At 32.3% G+C, this 22856-nt stretch overlaps 1 protein-coding gene across 2 annotated transcripts in view; it reads right to left on the reverse strand.

Annotated features, from left to right (window-relative positions):
• Nucleotides 1-20182, reverse strand: part of LOC106466452 (Kv channel-interacting protein 1-like) — a 135189-nt gene extending 115007 nt beyond the window's left edge. Inside the window, exon 1 of one of the 2 annotated variants that reach the window (XM_022394451.1) lies at nt 19140-20182. In XM_022394451.1, the coding sequence (XP_022250159.1) occupies nt 19140-19257 (118 nt within the window). In that variant the 5' untranslated portion in view covers nt 19258-20182. Of the gene's footprint in view, nt 1-912; nt 933-19139 lie in introns of those variants that run through there. The other variant, XM_013926736.2, reaches the window with a different exon arrangement.
• Between the last annotated feature and the right edge of the window lie 2674 nt (nt 20183-22856).

The raw sequence follows: 22856 nt of genomic DNA on the forward strand, positions 1-22856 counted from the left end.
CTTAAGTAACAGCGTCTACGAAGGGTGGGGCCACAGAGATAAATTCAACTCAAAAGGGAGCCACAAGCAAAAACAGGTTGAGAAACACTGGACTAGACAAAACGTGTAAGTTTGCTAGCAGTCCAAATATTCCAATCATATTACACACTCAGGGGGTATATGTAGGCGTGTGGTACATGTATTTACTTAACCTTTTTATGCCAAGTATATAATTCTCATACAAAAACACATTTATACGCAAACGCTCGGAAATACGACTATCCGTATAATTGTGACGTCAGAACAACGTGAAACTGTAGCAACCGCTGATAGATAATGAACTGTTTTAATCTTTCAACTGTCCAACGAGTGTTTGTTATCTTGTTGAAGTTAAAAACCTTGTCATTTCATCATAGTAGACACGGGTGTTCAGCGTTTCGTCTTCACTGACGTCACGACTTCAAAGTTTAATCTAACAACACTAAAAAAACTGTATCGAAAACATAGTTTGTACCTTGACACCTCGAAACTACAAAGTATCTAACACCAATGTCGGTAAAGCATGAAGTTTTAAGATTAGATAAAACATAAAAAAATCCAAGCTTGTAATTTTTAAACTATATTCTTCACTGAAGAAATACAGGAATCGAGCGAAAATACTTTTATCACATTTTCTAACGTTAAATAAGTGTATTAAATTTGTTTCTTAGTTGGTTATTCCTAAACATAAAGCTGCACAAAGAATTATCTATCCTGTGACAATTACGTCTATCGAGATTCGAGTTTTAGTGTTATAAACCCTTAGACTTACCACCGAGCCATTGAGGGCAATTATTTTTGTAAGAGTACCAAATACCAAAGTTGTAAGTGTCATGAAACGTAACTTGTATCTACTACAACATAACTTTGAGGGAAATTAATTCACATACTTACCATATTTCTACCTATTTGTATTTTATATAACAAAGACTGTTGAACGTGAATATCGCAGGTGTTGAACTGAATGTATTTCAAATAGTGGTATTAGCATAGAATACGGTACTAATGATGTGATTCCATGGTGAGCTGAACGTATTTCAAATGCTGTTATTACAACAGAATATGGTGCTAATGATGTGATTCAATGTTGAGCTGATGTTATTTCAAATAGTGTTATAAGCACAGAATATGGCGTTAATGATGTGATTCAAACAAATCTTGCACCAGTGTTCCATAAGAGAGATAAATTCGGAATTCTTCTTCTCTATGAACTGGTTCAGTAACACTGTAAAACAAGGAAATATTCACTTCCTAGGTAAGCCTATATTGTACAAAGAAATTATTTCAAAATAATTTTCTTTCAAAAACTAATTATTAATTATTTTGGAGAACATTTATATAAGATAGCAAAAACAGTAGAAGAGATTCTACCATACCAGTGCACAAAACAACAACAAGAAACTTCACTTCAAATTCTGAAATACTTATATATTACAGAATAGAAATAAGCATATAATTATATGATTTACAAGAAAAGACAGCTATATCCTATCACCCATTTTATCCCCTTAAAATTTCTGAAAGAATATGTCAGAATTGGGTATTTTCTCTTTGTCAGGTGTCACCATAGAAAATCTAAAGAATTGTTAAGTAACAAAAGGTTTGCTAACTTTCTTTACGATGTTATATTTAGAAGTTAGATTAAAATTTGTATGTTTAAGATTAAGAGAATAATGACAATAGTGGCACATTAGTTTCTTTACAAAAGGTCAGTGAAATTATTAGACTTGTACAGAATTGTCTACTACTAAGTGCTTTTGGATGATGTCTTGACGAGAATGGGTATTATAAAGAATATCCAAGTTGCACCAGTGCAACATAGTGTCTTTAAAAGACTGATTAGACCAGAAGATAGAGTAATAGGTCGTTGACACTTCTGGTCATCTTGGATAATTACAATTGAGTTGGTTTCTTACAAATATTGCTAACATTATCGAAATCCCAAAAAGCACTGTTTAATTAGGCTATTTATACTTAGCAAACTCTTTTGATGTTGATATCAATCCCGAGCTCTTCAAATTTCATAATAAAGACACATTACTTTTTACAAATAAAATAAATGACATATTGGATAAAATATGCATTGAATTTTATTATTTTTAAATATTTAACACTTCTCATATTATAAGATGTGTTATTTTAAAATGTTTAATACCTCTCATATCATAAGATGTGTATTATTTTGATTTCATTCAAATAATGTTTAACAGCACGAACTAGAGAAACGAGTAACACTAATATATATTCAACTTTAAACACAAACCTTTGTGATTTAAATATTTCACACATCTTATAATATGAGAAGTATTAAACATTTTAAAATAATACACATCTTATAATATGAGAGATATTAAACATTTTAGGTATTGTTTTTTTTTCATTATAAAAGATTTGGAGACAGAAGAAGGCTGAATTTTCTGTAAGCCACATTTATCATAAAATGCATAAGCTGGGGATTTGCAATCCCGCTTTGCAAAAATTCGAGAGACCAAAGCGAGATAATAGCTTATTTTAGTAATGTATGTTGTTGAGTTTATTTATTGCTTCAATTTTATGTAGGTTAGGAATTAATCTGTATTTAGATCCAACTGAAAACATCTTCCATAGTTATACATCTGGTTGAATCTAGTTTTAGTCAGATGACTTATTTGTTATCAAAAATACGTAACCGCCTTGCTGTTGTGGAGAGAGGTGATCTTCACTTATCACTGACCACACTACAACTGGACATGTCAATGATTAACAGAATAGTTGTTGCTTGTATAAGTAAACAGTAAGTTATAAACAAAATATTTAAAAACAATACAATATTGTAAAAATAATATTATAATATTGTAAATATATTATAAATCAGCAGTGTGGAAATAACGTAATTTTTTTTCCTAAGTAACAGTGTCTACGAAGGGTGGGGCCACAGAGATAAATTAAACTCAAAAGGGAACCACGAGCAAAAACAGATTGAAAAACACTGCTCTAAATGTCACAATTCTTAATTTATTAAAATTTTCAGCCGTTAGAGCTCCGTTATGCTATGGCCTTTACAAGTCAATTGGAACTGTATACTGGCTATCAGATTGACTAACAATGTAGTCGTAGTTTAAAAACTGAGCGCCATTTTGTACAGCCATTGAACTTTAGTGTATAGTAAATGAGATATTTTACATTTATAATAAAATACAACTAAAGAAGAACACACAAGATAAGAAAAATTGTTAATGATTGTTAAGTTTACACTACCATCGATATTCATTTGTTTGCTAATGATATTTTCGTTATCTTAAATCAAATAATTTTAACACATACTTGTCATAAGACGCTGGTATTAGGCCTATTACATTTTAAACATCAAATTGTTTATTCAGTCCCTTACAGTTTCTTAAGGAAAATAAAAGTGCATGATAGTATTTTAATCACATTATATTTGCTACATACATTTCCGACGATGCGTTTCGCTCAACAAAGATCTCTTCCGGCCAGTGAGATACAACAAACACTGTAGTTGTTGGAACACTTTAGATAAGCCATTTGTTACAACAATTGTTATGGTGTGAATGTCTTTTCTAAGCTACAAATATAATTATAATATTCATTTTAATGATATATTTTTGTTTAAAGTTTCTTTTGAAGTTAGTGATAATATTATAAAGTAAGATTGATGAGAAGCATTATTTTTGGTTTCACATTACGTTTTTATCGATGATTTTATGAGCTCTTAGGTTTTGGTGAAATGACGTCCTTATTGTATGTAGGACTAGAAGCAACAATAAAGCGCCAGGAATTAATAGTGTAAGAATGTTTAAGCTGTAGCAAATATCACTTTGATGTACTAGTTGTAACTAAAAATTATAATAAAATAACTGTCATTTATTTACCGTGAGTAAAATCACTTGTAAATACCTTTAATAGTTAAGCCTAGCCTCTCACTTGATGATTAGATTTTGAAAACGAAAAAGCTTGAAAGTTTGTAGTTAAAATGAAATGATAATGAAAAACTTTTTTTCGTGGTAAAAAATCCTGTTACATTTGCGTCCTATGTTTATAAAGTAACATGTTTTAATAGTTGTTAACAGAGTTGAGTAGTATAAGTTGCATGAAGTATTGTTATTTATAAGTTATGAACAACTGAGACTGATTATTTTAAGGAGTATATATGTCAGTATGTGTGTTCAGAAGAGTTCGTAGACTTTACTAGAACACTGTTAACTTCAGTAATATAATGACCATCTAATAATTTAATGAAAAATCGATTATTTAAGAATGTATTTAAGAAACAGAATACGCTACATGAGATATTGGTCCAACCTAAAATCATATTTGCATATTATTTTATGTATACCCCTAGGCAATTTTAACCGTTCGGTTTTATCTCTAGTGCGTGATGTTTCTTAAGTTTTATTACTCTAAAGTCTAGAGTCTAGACTGTAGTTTTTTTATATATATTTCTTGTGGCATGGCTTCTCCTCATTAGATTTAAGTAAATCATATGAGGTATTACTAGCAAAAACGCTTTGGCAACAATCACATCAGATATATTCGTATATAGCTTCACGATAAAAAACATTTAGTGATTTTTTTAAAAAGTACACAAAATTTGCATTTAGTCTCTTTTTTTGGTAAATTAACGTGCCGATCGAAGGTGAAATGGATACATAGAATTTGGGATTTAACCTGAGCGATACAATACACACACGTTTGCCAAACTATCAGGTCAGGTATTCCTTATATTCAGGAATAGCTGTCCCGAATTATAAACTAGAAAGAAGGTAGCCAGCCGGCACATCCTGTTACAATGGCTTTCCGGCTCTTTTGAACCTATAACAGGGTTGATTGCCACGTTTATAGTGTCTACAGCTGAAAATAAGGAGCGTATTTTGGGGCACCACTTTTCGAACCCCGAATTCTTCGATCCACAACAGTCCAGCAAGCCAAACCATTAGACCACACCCGGCCTGAATTGGATATATAAAGAATTAGTCGGCCCGGCATGGCCAGGTGATTAAGGCGCTCGACTTGCAATCTGCGTGTCGCGGATTCGAATTCCCGTCACACCAAACATGCTCGCCCTTTCAGCCGTAGGGGCGTTATATGATGACGGTCAATTCCACTATTCGTTGGTAAAAGAGTAGCTCAACAGTTGACGTTGGGTGGTGCTAAAGTAGAGACGGCTAGTGCAGATAGCCCTCGTGTAGGTTTGCGCGAAATTCATTGACCGTCACATTATAACGCCCCACACGTCTGAAAGGGCGAGCATGTTTGGTGTGACAGGGATTCGAACCCACGACCCAGAGATTGCGAGTCGAGCGCCCTAACCACCTGGCCATACCGGGCCACACCAGAATAAAACTGGATATATAAAGTACTAATGTACCAGAATAAAATTGGATATATAAAGAATTAATATACCAAAATAAAATTTGAATAAAAATTTAAAAGAAGCATATTACTGGAATATTTTAAACCTCTAAATAATTTTGTTTAGGTACAGTAAAAGAACAGTTAGAACAAAAAATTATCATGCATTCTATATAACATAGAAAATAAATGTAACTGGAGAAGTATGCAAAGTTTCCATTGAAATATAGTGGAATAAATATATCAGATTTGATTAACTTTCTGTGACAGGTTAGTAATGTGTTAAACTAGTCTGAGTCCATCTAATTATTCTCTGGAAATATTTTACTTTTTAAGATAAGAAAAGCGAATTATTTTAGCTTTTAATATTTAATGAATATTTTTTAGACATTCAAGCTTTCATTTTGTATTTCAATAAAAGAACCTTCGATTAATTTGCACTAAGAACGTTTCTAAAGTTGAGGGTACGAAGAATTCCCGCATGCTCTTCCGAACCGATAACAAATTGTCATCCTTGTCTGAAAACTATACAGAAACTACATAGTCATTATCATAAACTTCCAAGCGTTTTTTAAACATTTTTTGTATCTTCCCCTAATTTTAAAGGTGATATTTTCAACAGCTTGGTCAACAGAAAATATTTGAGATGCAGGTGATATTTTTTTTCCTATTTTCAGTTCTTCACTAATTGTATAGCAAATTTTTAGAAAAACGACATTTCAATAAGAGCTTTGTACAAATTGTTTAATATCAAACAGACCAAATTTAGAACTGGTACACTATTTTCTCTATGTAATAAACCATTTCTATGATATATATATATATATTATTATATGTATACATATATAACAATAATAGGCAGAGAAACAGGTTTCATGATTAATATTTTTCATTGTATGCTGATTCTTATCGAAATTATTTTTGCTGCCATTGGTTATTGTTCCACTTATCATATATTTATGCAAGTTATTACAAAACATATCTAAATGAAACTTATTATTATTTGCTTCATGGCGACATTTTCTGCTATTGCTATTTCCGAAATGGAAGCTATACAACGACGATTTTACACATTCAAAGGGCACTAGTGGATTAACTTGAAAGTACAAAACCAGACTAGCCTTCAACCTAAACAATCAATAAAAGACAGCAGATGGAACAATAGACCTCGTGTTTCAAACGCTCATTAAACATCTACATATATCTACATACATATTCTTGTTAATTGATTTTATAATTACACATTTTTGTTTTGCATTTCTCTCTTTTTGGTTACTAATAAAAGCATTAATTTTTATCAGTAACAAAAAATACAATCTGATATTTTTTACTATTGCTTATACCTGATATATACATTCGTGTTTAAACGAAAAATGGCGAACATCACACATACCCACAAGAGAACTTTAGTTTCACACAAAGATACTCAAGCAAATGAAAAACGTATTTCTACTATACCAGATGATTACGGCTTATCCAATACACGTTACAACTCTTAAAATGATATACATCAAATAGTCTATTGTAAGTTACAGTTTAATTGAAAAATTCAAGCAAGTAATTAGGTACTAGTATAACTTTAATTATATCAACATCCGACAAACTGAAGAGCGAAAGTTTCATAGAGTTCAAGAAATAAAAAAAAACATATTTATTTTATTTCTCGCGCATAGATAAAAAAGGGAAAGAGTTCTGTTGGCTTTATTGTACAAAATGTTGTCGGCCACTGCTATTTTTTAACGAGTGTCATGAACCTTTTTACACTCGTTGCGTGTCTTAACGAACTTTGGGCCAGTTCTAAATGTTATTGGTTTCTTAACAGACTTTGTGAAACGTTCCCCTCTTAGTGCTTATTTTAGCGAACACTGTGACAGTTTCTAATGTTGGTGCTTTTTCTTAGCGAACATTATATTTTATTTCTCTTCGGGGAGCTACTTCTTAATGAAAGCTGTAATAGATTCAAATGTTGTTGTTGTTTCTCAGCCATCATTGTGAAGCTTTCTCCACTCTGCATATGGGTTTCTTAAGTAACATTACGATAGTTCCTTTGATGTTGGTACTGCTTTTGGATGATTATGAAAATTAAAGCTCTCAATGATGTTTCTTAACAAACATTAAGACAGTCACAACTCCCGGCACTGTTTCTTGACAAACATTAAGACAGTCACAACTCCCGGCACTGTTTCTTGACAAACATTAAGACAGTCACAACTCCCGGCACTGTTTCTTGACAAATATTAAGACAGTCACAACTCCCATCACTATTTCTTGACGAATATTATGACAGTTCCAATTCCCATTGCTGTTTGTTAACAAATTTATGACAAATACAACTTCCAGCGCTATTTTTGGACGAACATTTTTAGTAACAACACCCAGTGCTACTTGTTAACAAATATTTTACCGTTACAGCTCCCATTACTCTCGTTTAACGAATATTATGATATCTACAACTCCAGCACTATTTTTGGACGAACATTTTTAGTAACAACACCAAGTGCTACTTGTTAACAAATATTTTACCGTTACAGCTCCCATTACTCTCGTTTAACGAATATTATGATATCTACAACTCCAGCGATGTTTTGTTAACGACAGTTATGACAATTATAATTCCGAGTGCTGTTTGGTATAAATATTATGAGAGTTATAAAGCATAGTGTTTTGTGTTAACAAATATTATGACAGGTTTTCTAATACTGTTTTTAACAAACCTAATGACAATTTCAGCTCCCAAAACAGATTTAAGAAATATGACGACAGTCACAACTTCCAATACTGCTTTAACCTATATTATGAAATTACAACTTCCAGTGCAGTTTTTAACAAATATTTGTTTCATTTTCGATCATAGAGAGCAACTTAACCTTAGAATTGTGGTGATCTCAGGAGTATAGATAATCTTCTGGTAGGAATAGTAAAATAACTAGAGGAACGTAAAAATTATATCACGAAGTTTAACTCATAAAATATAGAGACGGCTTGAATGAATAACGAAGAAAACTTTATTACTAGTTTAACACAGTAATAAACGTACAAGGTTTTGTCATCATCAAGCATCCAAAACCTTGACAAAACGTTGTACATTTGTTAAACATGTAAAAAATGTCTTCGTTATCCATTCAAGCCGTCTCTGTACCTTATTAGTCACAAAGTGGATTCCTTGTCATCAAATTGAAGTTAAACAGAATTTCTGAACTGAGTTGAGCAAAATAAACTGGACAAAGTGTAAAACAATGTGAAGAACTAATCATTATGTGTATGCAATAAAAACTACTTACACTTCTTCAAAGATAACGAATGTACAGGACGCTATGACTACACAACTGTTTTGAATAGAGACAGTTCTAGACAGCAAAACTCTGACCAAATTTTGATATAGATCAAGAGAACTAACTACTATATGCTTGTACGAATAGGAACTCTCCCTCAAAATGTACTAGTATTTCTAAACATGTACACGATCACTGTCACTAGGGGACACATAGTATTAGACCACAATAGTTCTCAATGACAACTTCCATGGGAGAATTCAGAAATACCAAATAATAATAATAACACTACAATCGGTAGTCGGTTTTTTCTATGTGCTAAACTCTACACGTGCACCGAGAGTGTATATGTGTTAAGATTTTCTAAAATTTAGGTGAATTACATCTGTTTGCTTATCTAAGCTAAAAGAGAGCGAAAGCATGGTATTTTTCTTAAATACCACAGATAGGCAATGGAATACAGCTTTCTAAACACCTTTTCTTAAACTATTTATGCACCAAATTGCTTGTAGGTCCAAAACTCTTTCTTACAGGGTTTCTAGTGCCCTATGGATCACTCGGGATTAATTTATGGATACAGTTTTTATGGTATTTTTTCTTTTACGGTTTTTGAATTGCTGATGAAGTTTCATATGTATTTTATTTAAAAAATGAATGACTTCGATCAGTTTTCTATCAGTTTTTTTTACACTGAGTAGTGTATCAGGTAAACACAACATTTACTCAATATGTGAACTCCATCAGTAGTGAAGACTAATTTCAAGTTAAGCTAAAATTGTGATAATTTCTACTTTCAGTGTTCTTTGCCAAACAATGTATTAGTGGCTATTCTCAGCGAAGTTCCTTAGCGAATATTCTGACGGTTTTTACCATACAAGAAAACTTACAAGTTGAGAGCTGTCAGTTAATGAAATTCTCAACCACTACATTAAATATAACGTCAAACTGCTCAACGCAAAATATTTTACAAATACAAATTGGAGAAAAACATGAAATTATAGCATCATGTTTGGTAGAATATCACGGATACATTAATGATTTAACTATACTCAAATGAGCGATCACGTCACGCTACTAATCTCATGAGAATTTTTTACATGTTCTTTAATCTATTTATTGTATTCTGTGAAAAATATAATGTTCATGTAAAAATACTGATAGATCTCACGAAAATATTAAAGTAATTTTTCGTATGAAGCTTAAATATGTCGTTATATATTTCCTTTTGATCTCTGAACAATTATACGAACTTATGCAGCGAGAGAAATCAATGTCAAGTGTTTGTATTTCCAACATTTATTTAAGAATACTGTCTCATTGGTACCAATGCAAGGGAGATATACCTTTGTTCCATTTTGTTATGTGTAATATCATGTTTTTGTCATTAAAAAGCCTGAATATAACAATAATTTATTGATTAAAGAGACTAACATTCGCGGTCGAATGCAACATGTCTCCGACATGCAATCCCAACATGGCCAGTTTGACACCAGATAATCGCGGAAAACACAGAAAAATCAAAAACTGTCTAAATCACTGCTTGCAGAAAAGTATCTTTGTAACAAAGAAACTAAGGAATGATTTCAAATTCAATTAGCATATTAAATGAATAATTACAACTGCCGCTAGGTGGAGTTAACACACTAATACCAAACTTTCGCTAACAGCAAGGCCAGTTGTGGCCTGGAATTAGAGCTTCCGGACTATGAATCCTCTAGTTCATGGTTCGTGTCTCGTTGCCGCCAAAACGAACTCCACACTTTAGGACTGTAGTGCGCCATAATAGTGGCGACGACATACCTCTATTCGGTTGGATAAGAGTAGTCCAAGATTTTATAGTGGGTGTTGTTGATTATCTGCTGGCCCTCTTATCTATCATTTCAAAGATAGGAAAGGCTATGCGTAGACAACCCTTTATGTATGTACTTTTGCGCGAAAATTGCTAAATACAACAGCAAATGTATTTAGCAAATTGAATGTGCTATAACTACTGACACTACAAGTATTATGACAGTTAGGGTTAATTATTTACACTGCTTACGGCGAGGTTACGGTGATATCAATCGCTGTAATGATTAGTAGCCTATACGAAAATCAAAGTCTAATTATTAGTTAGTGTATATATATATATATATTTACAAGGGAAGTAACTGGCAAAAATAAAACAATATAAAAATATCTTAAAATTCTCTATTATTGTTGTTAATATAAAACAAATAAATAAAAACACATATGCAAAAAAAAAGCATAAATATCGGTTTCGTATCTTCAAGGACTCTTTAGTTTCTGAAATAAGACTTTCTCTGACAAGACGGACTTAACAATGAAAAACTTCCCGCGTTTTTTACCTTAAAGCTTTATCTGTGTTTTAAACTCCCTCTTCGTGTTAAGCTATGTAACTTTTAATGTGGTTTTAAATTTAGTAATAAAATATTTTTCATAAAATAATCCATATATTTTGGAAGAATATTGAAGTGGAAATATTTGAAAAAAGATTCTTGTAAAGTATATATATATATTATGTTATATTATGGTTACCGAGACACAGTACACAGTAGCACCACGCCACACATATATATGGTTTATCTACCCTCTCCGGCCCGTATATAGTTAACTGCAGAGATTCGTCATGCCACCCCTTAACTATACATTATGTAGTATCACCATTAACAGGTAAAACACCCTCACATGTCATGAGCTCGGCCCATTTTGTAAAGGTTACTACAGCAACCAGTATAACCTCACAAAACACAATGATCAGCTTTGACGTATCCAACTTCACTAACGTACCAACCATTGACACACTACAGAAACTCCGCCAACAGCTTTAAAAAGACAGAACTATTATGGAACGCGCCCAGCTGTCGATCTTCACAATAATAAAACTTACTACCTATTTCTAACTTGAAGATAAATATTACCAACAACAAGAAGGCCTAGTTTTGTGCTAACCCCTATTACCACTACCCAGTAACCTCTGCATGGAACATTTCGAAGTTAACGCCTTCACAACAGCTGCGCTATACGCCCCAATTCATGATGGAAATAGAAAACATATATCAAACTCCAATTCTTTGACGTGATAGTTACCAAGACATAAAACTTACAGGTCACAGAGATGTATAGAAAGCGCACAGATACTGGTAAGTACACCGACTATAAATCAAAACACCCAAACACTGCAAAAACAGGCGACATTGGTTGCCTAATTTCCAGAATGTGCACGATTTGTAATATCGAGGAAGTAAAGATGGAAGAAAATCACATCTCTGTAACCCTCCTTAACAATGGATACCCGGAACACTTAATAAAGAAGCTAAACACCAAGAATAAAGAGGCTGAAAATACCTGACATACTGACATATCCTCTTGTGCTAGAGATCTCTTTTAAAACATACATAGTATATATATATATAAACAACATAACAGTTAGAACACTATTCTGAAGCCACAACACAATAGGATCGCCATTAGCACATGAAACATCTTAAGGACTTATCTGACGACGACAGCATTTTAGAAACCAAAACATAGGATAAAAACTAGTTAGGGTCCGGCATGACCAGGTGCTTATCTGCGGGTCGCGACTTCGAATCCCCGTCCCACCAAACACACTCGCCCTTTCAGCCATTGGAGCGTTATAATGTGACGGTCAATCCCACTATTCGTTGGTAAAAAAGTAACCCAACAGTTGGCGGTTGGTGATGACTAGTTTTTCAATGCTAAGTTAGGAATGGATAGCGCAGATAGCCCTCATGTAGCTTTGCGCGAAATTCAAAACAAACCAAACCAAAAACTAGTTATTGATTAGTGTCTAGTTATGAAAAATGATAATAATTGTAAACAGTTACCAATTAATAATTAGACTTATGTGATGATGTAGACCAGTGCTTCTCAATTGGGTGAATGGATCGCCCAGAGGTTAATCAGATCAGGATCAGGATGAATTGGTGAATGGCAGGGTGAATGAGTATTATCAATTATACAACAAATTCAAGAACAAAAAAGTCGTAGTTCGTTGTAGTTTGATAAATACATTTATTTTTTATTTATTTTATGATGTATTCATTCTAGTTGTAGTTTGATGAATATTTAACTCATAATAAAGAATTTTGCATTTTACTTTAATACTGTTTTGGGTTTTTTTCGAGCTGGGGTGAGTGAGGTGTTGTGAAAACTTATGGGAGTGAATGAGATTAGAAAAGGTTGAGAAGCAGTGGTATAGACTACTGAATACGTCAACATTTTAATGTCAGTGTTGTTTCGTAACGAACATTGCGGCAGTTTCCAGTGTTAATGATAGTTCCAAACGAATACTCCTTAATGATATTTTGTCATTTTAGTGCTCTTTCTTAGATAACATTGCATAATTTCTAAAGTTAATATTGTTCCCAAACGAATATTCTGATATATTATAACTTTAGAATCGTTTCTTGAAAAAACACTATGGCTGTTTATATGGTTTACATTGTGTCTTAATTGACATTGTGATTTTTTTAATCAGTACTGTTTTCTAATTAACAGCATGACAGTTTTTAAAATTAGCACTAATTATTAACACCGTGCAAGCTTTTAAGGATAGTGCTGTTTCTTATGAGCAATTTGATAGTTTTTAAGGTTAGTACTGTTTCTTAGTTAGCACTGTGATATTTTTTAAAGTTAACACTATTTATTAGCACCGTGCAAGGTTTTAAGTATAGTAGTGTTTCTTGATTAACACTGAGACAGTTTTTAAGGTTAATGTTTCTTATGAGCATTGTGACAATTTTAAGGTTAGTACTGTTTCTTAATTAACACCGAGACGGTTTTTAAGGTTACTACTGTTTTTAATTAACACAATGACAGTTTTAAGGTTAATACTGTATTTTAATTAACACTGTGACTGTTTATCGGGTTAATACCCTAGCTAAGGAACGTTATGACAATTTCTAAGACTAGTACTGTGTCTTTGTGACAGGTTCATTTATTTGTCCTTGATCATATCAGATAAATATAGCCAGATATGGTAAAGATAATTTCAAAAGATGTAACATAAATATATACTTGGAAATATTTGTATGTTTGTTTTCGATCGACAAGCCAAAATCTTGTTTATTACACAACCGCAAACCTACTTCATAACAAAAAATAATCTGACAGTAGAAACTTGTATATCTTTAAAAGGTTTCACTTCAACTTTATAATCCAGAAACCATTGCAGTCCCGACGATCTGCGGGTACATGAGATACATAAAGCCTGACATTTTATCTTGTAACCGAGAAAATGTTCACTTTAAATAAACGATGTCTTTAGCCTGTTTTCAAAAGTAGCTTTATGCAGACCTGCATTTAAGTCTTTTATTTACATATCAAAATGTATTCTATTACGCATATACTGTTTTAGGACTTAGGAAAGTAGGCTTTGAAATTGATTGTTAAGAGAAAATACACCAATGCTTAGGTTAATGAGTACGATATCCTTACGTTAAGTGTCACTTTTGTAGGAGTGAGGCAGTTATACTGAATATCAACATAATTATGGAGTTGTGATAAAAAAAAAGATGAAACTGAAAATTATATATAGAAGATTTATATTAAATGACAGGACGATCTATATGGACCGTAAACATGATAGTGGGAGATAATATAAACATCAACATGACAATTAGAGTCAATTTTAGAACGACAATGACAGTAAAAATTATATCAAAAAACATAATTGTGGATGTTATATTAAAGTCAACATGACTACTCGGAGTTATATTAGGTGTCCATAACAAAGACTGAAATAACTATGGGAGTTATATGGAAGATTAGTCTGAATCTGAGCGATGTTTTAAAGATAACCCTCTTTGGATAAGTTATGTTATAGAGCAATACTACGAGCAATATATTACAAAAAGTAACATAAAATAAGGACTTACATAAAGGACAAACAAAATTAGGTGAGTTACCTTGAGGAGATCAATAACTGTAGAAGTTATCTTAAGGATCACTATAATCATACGAGTTGTCATAAGGATTACTATAACTTTAGGAGTTATCTTAAGGACCACCATGACTGTAGGAGTTGTCTTGAAGATGGCTATAACTGTATGAGTTATCTCAAGGACCACTCTGACTATAGGAGTTGTCTTAAGGATTACTATGACTGTAGGAGTTACCTTAAGAATCACTATAACCGTAAGAGTTGTCTTAAGGATTACTATGACTGTAGGAGTTGTCTTAAGGATCATTATGACTGTAGGAATTGTTTTGAAGATGGTTACAACTGTAGGAGTTATCTGACAGATCAATATGAGCGTAGGAGATGTCTTAAGGACCACTATGACTTTAGGAGATATCTTAAGAGCAACATATATGTAGAATATATATTTAAAATTAACATTATACGGAATTCTGATACACTGAGGGATCAAAGTATTTTATAAAAAAATGTATAAAATCTGTGTGAGTTATTTTGAGATCAACTTTGTTTTGAGAACTACATTAAAGGAATTGTACAATAGATCAACATGACTAGGAGAATTTTGTTCATTTCATAAATTACGAATAAAGTTATAATAAAGGTCAATATAAATTTAAGAATCATAATAAAAGTCCACGTTGTTGCTAAAGTTATATTATAGATAAATTATCCTGCACGTTATAGTTAAAACATATATAGATTAATTGGAGTTCTGTTAAATGTTATCAGTCAACATAACTAAAATCATGTCAAAAAACATGATTTTGAAAGTTCTACTATGAAATAGCAATGGAAAAAGGAAACAATGACATAGGTTAACACAAACTGAAAATATTATTTAAGGAACAGCGGGTTGTCTTTAGTTACACTAACTTTCAACAAAACTGTGAGTATTTATATCAAAGGACATCATAGCTACGAGTATTCTTATTGAATGAACCATAACATGAATATTTACACTAAATGCCAAAATAAAGACATTTGCATTCATTACCATCATAAGTGTGAGTATTAATATTGCATTTGAGCGTAACTGTAAATATTTATTTTTCATGTCAACATAACTGTATTTTATTGAATTTCAAAATAACTGTGAATATTTGTATTGAATGTCAATATAACCTTGAGTATCTATGTTATCATAACTGTGATTATTTATAAATAATGGCAACGTAACTGTGATTATTTATATTTAAAGTAAACATAAATTGAGTATTAATATTTATTTTCAACATATCTTTGAGTATTTATATTGCATATTAACATAACTGTGAGTATTAACATTAAATGTCAATGTAACTGTGAAATTTAAATATGTCAACATAATCGGTAATACTTATATTGTATGTCAAGATATATTTGAGTATTTATGTTGAATCTCAACATAATTGTTAATATTTGTATTGAATGTCAGCATAACAATGAGTATTTATTTTTAATGTCAACATAATGTCAGTTTTTACATTGAATGTCAATATAAGTGAGTATTTATGTTGAATGTCAACATAATTGTTAATATTTGTATTGAATGTCAGCATAAAAATGAGTATTTATTTTTAATGTCAACATAATTTCAGTTTTTACATTGAATGTCAATATAACTGAGTACTTACATTGAATACCAACATAACTGTAAGCATTCATATTCAATGTCAACATAACTGAGTGTTTGCACTAAATGTGAACATAACTGAATTTACATTGAATGTATACGTCAGTGTATCTATATTGAATGCCAACATAACTGTGAGTATTTGCACTGAATAACAACGGAATTATACTTACATTGAATTTCAACATTACCATGAGTACTTATATTACACTTCAAAATAACTATGAGCATTTATCTTAAAAGTCAACATAAATGAAAGTATTTATATTTCATGTCAACATACCCGCAAGTATTTATATTGAGGAAGTAATTCATAACAATATTAATTCCTTTTTATGAACTATTATTATATAAAGACTCTTTGTAGAGAGTATATACATTAAAAATACAGCTCACTCTATATTAAATGTAATTTGTTTTGTTTTTGCTATTTCGTTTGTCTTGGTAGAGACACACACAGGTGTGTGATTTTCAGTTCAGTTACATCAAGAAAATGTTAATCTATTTTAAAGAAAATAAAACCTGTTTTTTCGTAGAAAACGTAGGAATATTCTAGATATTTTTTTTAAATAATACTTAAAACGTATGTCACAGATAAGCGGGTAATATTATTCACTCTTGATGAGTCAAGAAAAATGTGCCAAAGATAAGACTTAATTGTTTGTTTTTTTTAAAGTCACACAAGTTATATATTTAGAAAAGTGTATTTGTAATTCAGCAGTTAGCTTACATGTTCTTTTTTGAGCTTCTGTGTTTGAAGCATAACACCGTTTTTAATTTCCTCTAGAAAACGTAAACAGGAAATAGTATTGTCTTACAAAATACACGTTTAACTTTACATATTAGCAGTTTCATTTATGATTCGGGAATTTACCTAAACTAACGTAAAACCGGAGTTTTCTGACAACTGAGAACATCATAAATCATTTTTATTGTAACCATGAGTTTAAATTTGTTTTTCTTAAAAACAGTTAAATCAGAGTTCAGTAAATATTTTGACGGTAAGGTTCTAATGTGGATCGAATCTGATGGATATAGCTTTGGCAGTAAAATGACTATGATGATAATAAGATTCTGGCAATAAAAAAAATCTAATGCTTGAAGTTCTAACAGTAAAGTGGTTCTAATGTTTTAGTTCAAGTAATGATGAAAATTTGTGACTACAGTTATGGTAGTAATAGAATTCTGATGGTGTGGTACTGATATCGATGACATTCTGATTTAAGAACAAGGAGATTCTGGTAGTATCTTTTTAGGAGTGGTGACATAGTAATGATCAGTTCAAAAGTGATGGTGTGGTTCAGGTAGTGAAAGTATTCTGATGCGTGAGTGGTTTTGGTACTAATATATTTCTAACGAAGAGAAAAGTCTAATGAAACGGTTATATTTAATACATTCTAGTAATAAGGTATTCTTTTAGTACGAGTCTAACAGTGGCTAGATTTTGGCGACTACAAACTTATTAGTGAAGGGACAGTAGTATAACTGATAAGATGCTGGACTAATATTGATCATCTTAACTGCTGGTATACGGCAAACTCTAGTTGTTATTTCGGAACTTATGAGTTTCTAGTAGATTTTGGCGACTACAAACTTAGTAGTGAAGGGACAGTAGTATAACTGATAAGATGCTGGACTAATATTGATCATCTTAACTGCTGGTATACGGCAAACTCTAGTTGTTATTTCGAACTTATGAGTTTCTAGTAGATTTTGGTGACTACAAACTTAATAGTGCAGTAGTATAACTGATAAGATGCTGGACTAATATTGATCATCTTAACTGCTGGTATACGGCAAACTGTAGTTGTTATTTCGGAACTTATGAGTTTCTAGTAGATTTTGGCGACTACAAACTTAGTAGAGAAATCACAGATATTACCCTTTCGAAATCCTGCAAAACCTGTCAAGTATTTTGTAACGTAAGAATCAAACTTCATTTAATTATAATGGTTAATAGGGCTGTGATTATCAGTTAACGACAACAAACAGCCTATTGCAGTGTTGGTATTCCAGAGTTATTACATAGAAGATAGTTATCATGTGAAAACGGAGATTATACGTTCTACTGTTCAGTACCGTGTTGATGAATCCCGGTATATCTAGCATCTTCCCTTTACAGAAAAAATCGAATAACAGAAGTCTCAACTAAATAGTTTTCGCTATTGTTGTCGTGATGGAAATGTATTTGTTATTTTCGCAAAAGTTTGAAGAACTGGGTAAATAATTATTTCACTATATGTGTGTGTCTATGTGTAAGCGTGTTTACTCTAGATTTATATATATATATATATGTGTGTGTCTATGTGTAAGCGTGTTTACTCTAGATTTATATATATATATATATGTGTTTGTGTTTTACTCTGTAATCGAAAAATTAAAGTCAAAAACTGAAAAGTAAACATAACTGGAATTAATTACTTTGATTTAAGTAAAAAATATGATTAAATATCACTATCGAAATTTGTGTTGGTAGGCAGAATTCTCAACTTAACAAACTAAATACAAACTGATGTAGATGTGACATAAAGACATGATTAATTTATTTGCATGATATTACCTTTACTACATCTCATATTTAGGGAAACAAAAATGTTATCCAGTTTCATTTTCTGTTTCGTGTTTAAAAACGATGATCAAGACTCGCCTCTTAATCCTCATTATAAAGACGCAATCTTCACTCGGAACCTAATTTTTACGAAATTTTGAGAAATAAATTAACTTATCAAGAGCATTCTCCAGAAAATATTTACGTTAATGTTACTAAATTGAGCGATAACCTCATTGAAAAACAAACTTTCTCTTTTGTTGAAAGAATTGTTTTAGAATGCATTTGTTTGAATGATTTGTTAATTTTTAAACATTAAAGACGAAGGTGAGCATAACAGTATAAACACTTGTTCAGATTTTAAGATATAATAGTGAAGAAATTTGTAACCTGTGAACGAGTCCTCCTGTTCATGCGACAGACGGATTAGAGAATATTGCTTCATCCTTGCTCCGCCACTGCTACTTCCCGGGTCAGGAGACGACGTTTGACTCTCGTCACTGCTCATGTTTCTATTCCTGGCTATTTCCTGCAAAAAAGTTGCTTTATCGGAAAGTCATTTGAAGCTAATAATTCGTGGAGACTGTAGCAGAGTGCAGGTTACGTAACTGAAGTAACCTTATCATCATCTGTTTCATGTGTAAAAAAAAAAAATCACCGATCACTTCACCGAGTAACTATTAACTTGGACGTAATTTTCGTTTCAAAATTTGTGTTAATATCAATATCTTCTGAAAGGCAGGCTGATTTTCAAATATTATATCACTAAGTTGTCAAACTCGAAGTAATAAATGACTGATCAATTATGGAATACTAGAAGCTGTTACACTCTTGGCTAACGCTGATCAAGGAGCATCTATTTCTAGTGAGGCCTTTTTAGCCATTAGATTGTCTATGATTCAAACACCATTTTCCAACGGACGTTTCTAAAAACAAAAATCCGAAATTTCAGAGTACATATTTAACTACTAGTAAATTGGTAAAAAATTTTGATTTAAAATAGAATAAAAACGTGACTAACAACTAATATAGGAATGGAAGATATTAGGAATTATTGAGCAGCTACATCAAACTTCTGTGTTCCACTTCTGACAAAACCACGGGAATTCAACTCTGATTCACAAGACAATAGTGCTAAATGTATCAACTATTTCAAGGCCTCATTTCGTTGTAATCTGCTAACAAGAAACATAAACAGATTCTGCAGGTTATTGCTGGGTTTTCCGCAGCCCAACATAGTTAGGCTTTTCTGAGACATTACTGATATTCCTAAACTCTGCCCGTCTATCTAGTTCTGGAACTAACAATACACACCAAATGTCTGAATAACGTTTACAAACAGTCTCCAACAGTTACTTCTTGCGCACATACGTGATCGTTCAAGTAACTCAGCTTCTTATGAAAAGAAGAGTGTGTATCGCACTGTCGTTACAACTCTCTGCACGGTCAATAAAATGAACGATAGGTGGCCGCACTCGCACGCAGTAATTGGGACGAACATGCGCCGTTAGTCTGTGCGCGTAGACGCTCCTAATACTCAGTATCTCGGCCATCCACGTTAAGCGCTGCCTCGAAGTTATGCATTCATACCCGTATTTTGTTCCTTAGCAAGGCTACTATGGTTATCTGCCACTGTCTCTATTGACCAAGGCAACCAATCATCAACACCCACCGTCCACGCTAAGGAACTAATTGTCACTCTTAAAACGTACCCACGGCGTAAAATGCGACAAATACTCTGCGGTATCGTGCGGATTTGAGTCCTGCTTGCCCGTTCGGAATCTAGAGCTCCACCATAGAAACAATTTCCTCTCCCCCCTAATATTTATGCCAAAAATGTCGAAAAGATTTTGTGAAAAATAGAAATCAAATGAGGCTAGGTTATAACTTTTGGCAAAACATTTCTTAACTCTGAAATTTCCGATTTTTTTTATACCGTTCATTACCGCTAGGGTCCAGATATTGCATATATTGAGTAATCTTGTTTTTGCCTGTTACAGTACTCTGTGTAAAGAACAGACAAAGCAAACTGGAAAACTGCAGCGGTAATCACTGTTGTTGGGTATTTATTTTGGGGACTCGTGTGTTAATAGGAGACCTGTAACCAACAAAGTCATCGAAACACAAGCAGTTTAGTGCATATTTGGTTAGAAAAATGTGTGTATTTTTGAATTTCGATTGTTATTGAGTTTTCCTGATATCATATTTCCAAATTTCAATAGTCCAGATCAAAAACATATAGCCGGTGCTTAATTTCCAGTATAACACTTTAGTCTGATGTTATTAGAGCTATTTCATATATCTTATTATAAATCACTGTTCTGAACGCTTAGAGACCATTGCAGGACATTAGCATTTAGTTAATTAATAATATTGACCATAACCTGTGCTACCTGAGTTAAGATAACATGAATCTAACAGTAAAACGTTAACAGTATCGAAACAAAAGATCGAAACAAAACAGAAAATGTTTTAGTTTAAACCTCGGGCTGAAATAAGTATCACTAATCACGATAAACGTTTCAACTCATACATAACTCAGTATCAGTTCCTTCAACACATAAAACTCAGTGTCGACGTAAAAACTGGGGATACAATCATATATAATTATTGAATCTATTATAATAGATTCCAACAGTTGGATAATTGTGTTTGAAACAAAGTTTACCTGTTATTAACAAGTTAGATCATGAGAATCAGTTTCAAAAGTTCCCAGTGACCACTGGTAAGTTTGACAAATGTTAACAAAGTTTAACAAATCTTACTCTAAGGAAAATTTCTGAGTATCTTTATTCTTACTTCGTAAATTTAACAGTACCTTGTAGTGAATTAAAATCTAAAGTGACTTGCTGAACAGGGATCAACACTTTGAACAACATTCGGATTATCGTTTATCCGTTGAATAAACAAACCCATGATTATCTAATATTTGTAAGTTTATGGTATTTCTTATCTAAATGCACCAGTGAGGTAAGTAATAAGCGTCATAAAACAAAATTTCTAATGACAATTAAAATACGTAAGAAATTGACATTGATAAAGACAATGATCCCACTCTTCACTCCCTTCCCCGATCTGATAACTTATAACGGTAAAAATCGGGTTTCGATACTCGCAATGGGCACAGCACAGATGGCCCATTGTGTAACTTTATGCATAATAAGAGACAAACAAAAACTGATCCCACTCAAGCCAATCAACTGGAAAGAAATAATAGGTTTTGCTTGCAGCGCCCCTAGAGGCAGTTGATTTCAACTAAAATATAACTGCTATATATGAAGCGTAACCATCAGAATAAAATCTTTTACTTGATCATTTAAAAATATGGTGAAATAGAAATAAAATTAATTCTAAGATCTTGAACACTCGAAAGTCTGCAGATCACAGGATAAACCCACAGAAAAGTTGTTGCGACATAACAAAAACTCAAGTATATTAAGGATAATGCATAAACATATTTGTGAATTCTGTGCATTACGGCAGCTTATCCCAAAGTATGGGGCGCAAATGATCTCTTGTGGGGAGGGGGACGATTGGGATAGAATCAATAGTGCATTAATAAAAATTAAGCGTTTTAAAAAAAAGGGGGGAGCGCAAGAAACCATATTTATTAAAGGGAAACGTGGGTAACAAAAGTTTTGGAAACGCCGCATTACTGTAAGTTACAGTGATAATGATTATTTATACTAAACTTAAAGTGGACTATTAAACGTCATTTATCGTCCAAGATTTTGGCAAACGTTATCCATAAATGTTTTGACTTTTTTTTTACATTTCTTTGTTTGTTGACAGAAGAAGAAAAAATTATTTTAAAAGACTTGATCTATGTTTTTATGTTTCGGCTCACTCCTGTAAGTTAGACTGATTTAAGAAAATACAACCCCTATTCATGGTTGGAGACGGCTTGAATGGGTAATGAAGAAAAACTTTAATATAAGTTTAACATAACAGCAAATGTACAACGTTTCGACAAGAATATTCCATCATCAGGTAAAGAAAGCGACCTTGAATAAACAGACCTTAACCACGCTTTGGGCATGTAATGATTGTTAATGATAATTTAATGTATTTTTCTTTGAGCTTATGCACTGTAGTGGAATATCTAGA

This window comes from Limulus polyphemus, unplaced genomic scaffold (genome assembly GCF_000517525.1).
Source record: "Limulus polyphemus unplaced genomic scaffold, Limulus_polyphemus-2.1.2 Scaffold2262, whole genome shotgun sequence".
NCBI lineage: Eukaryota > Metazoa > Arthropoda > Merostomata > Xiphosura > Limulidae > Limulus > Limulus polyphemus.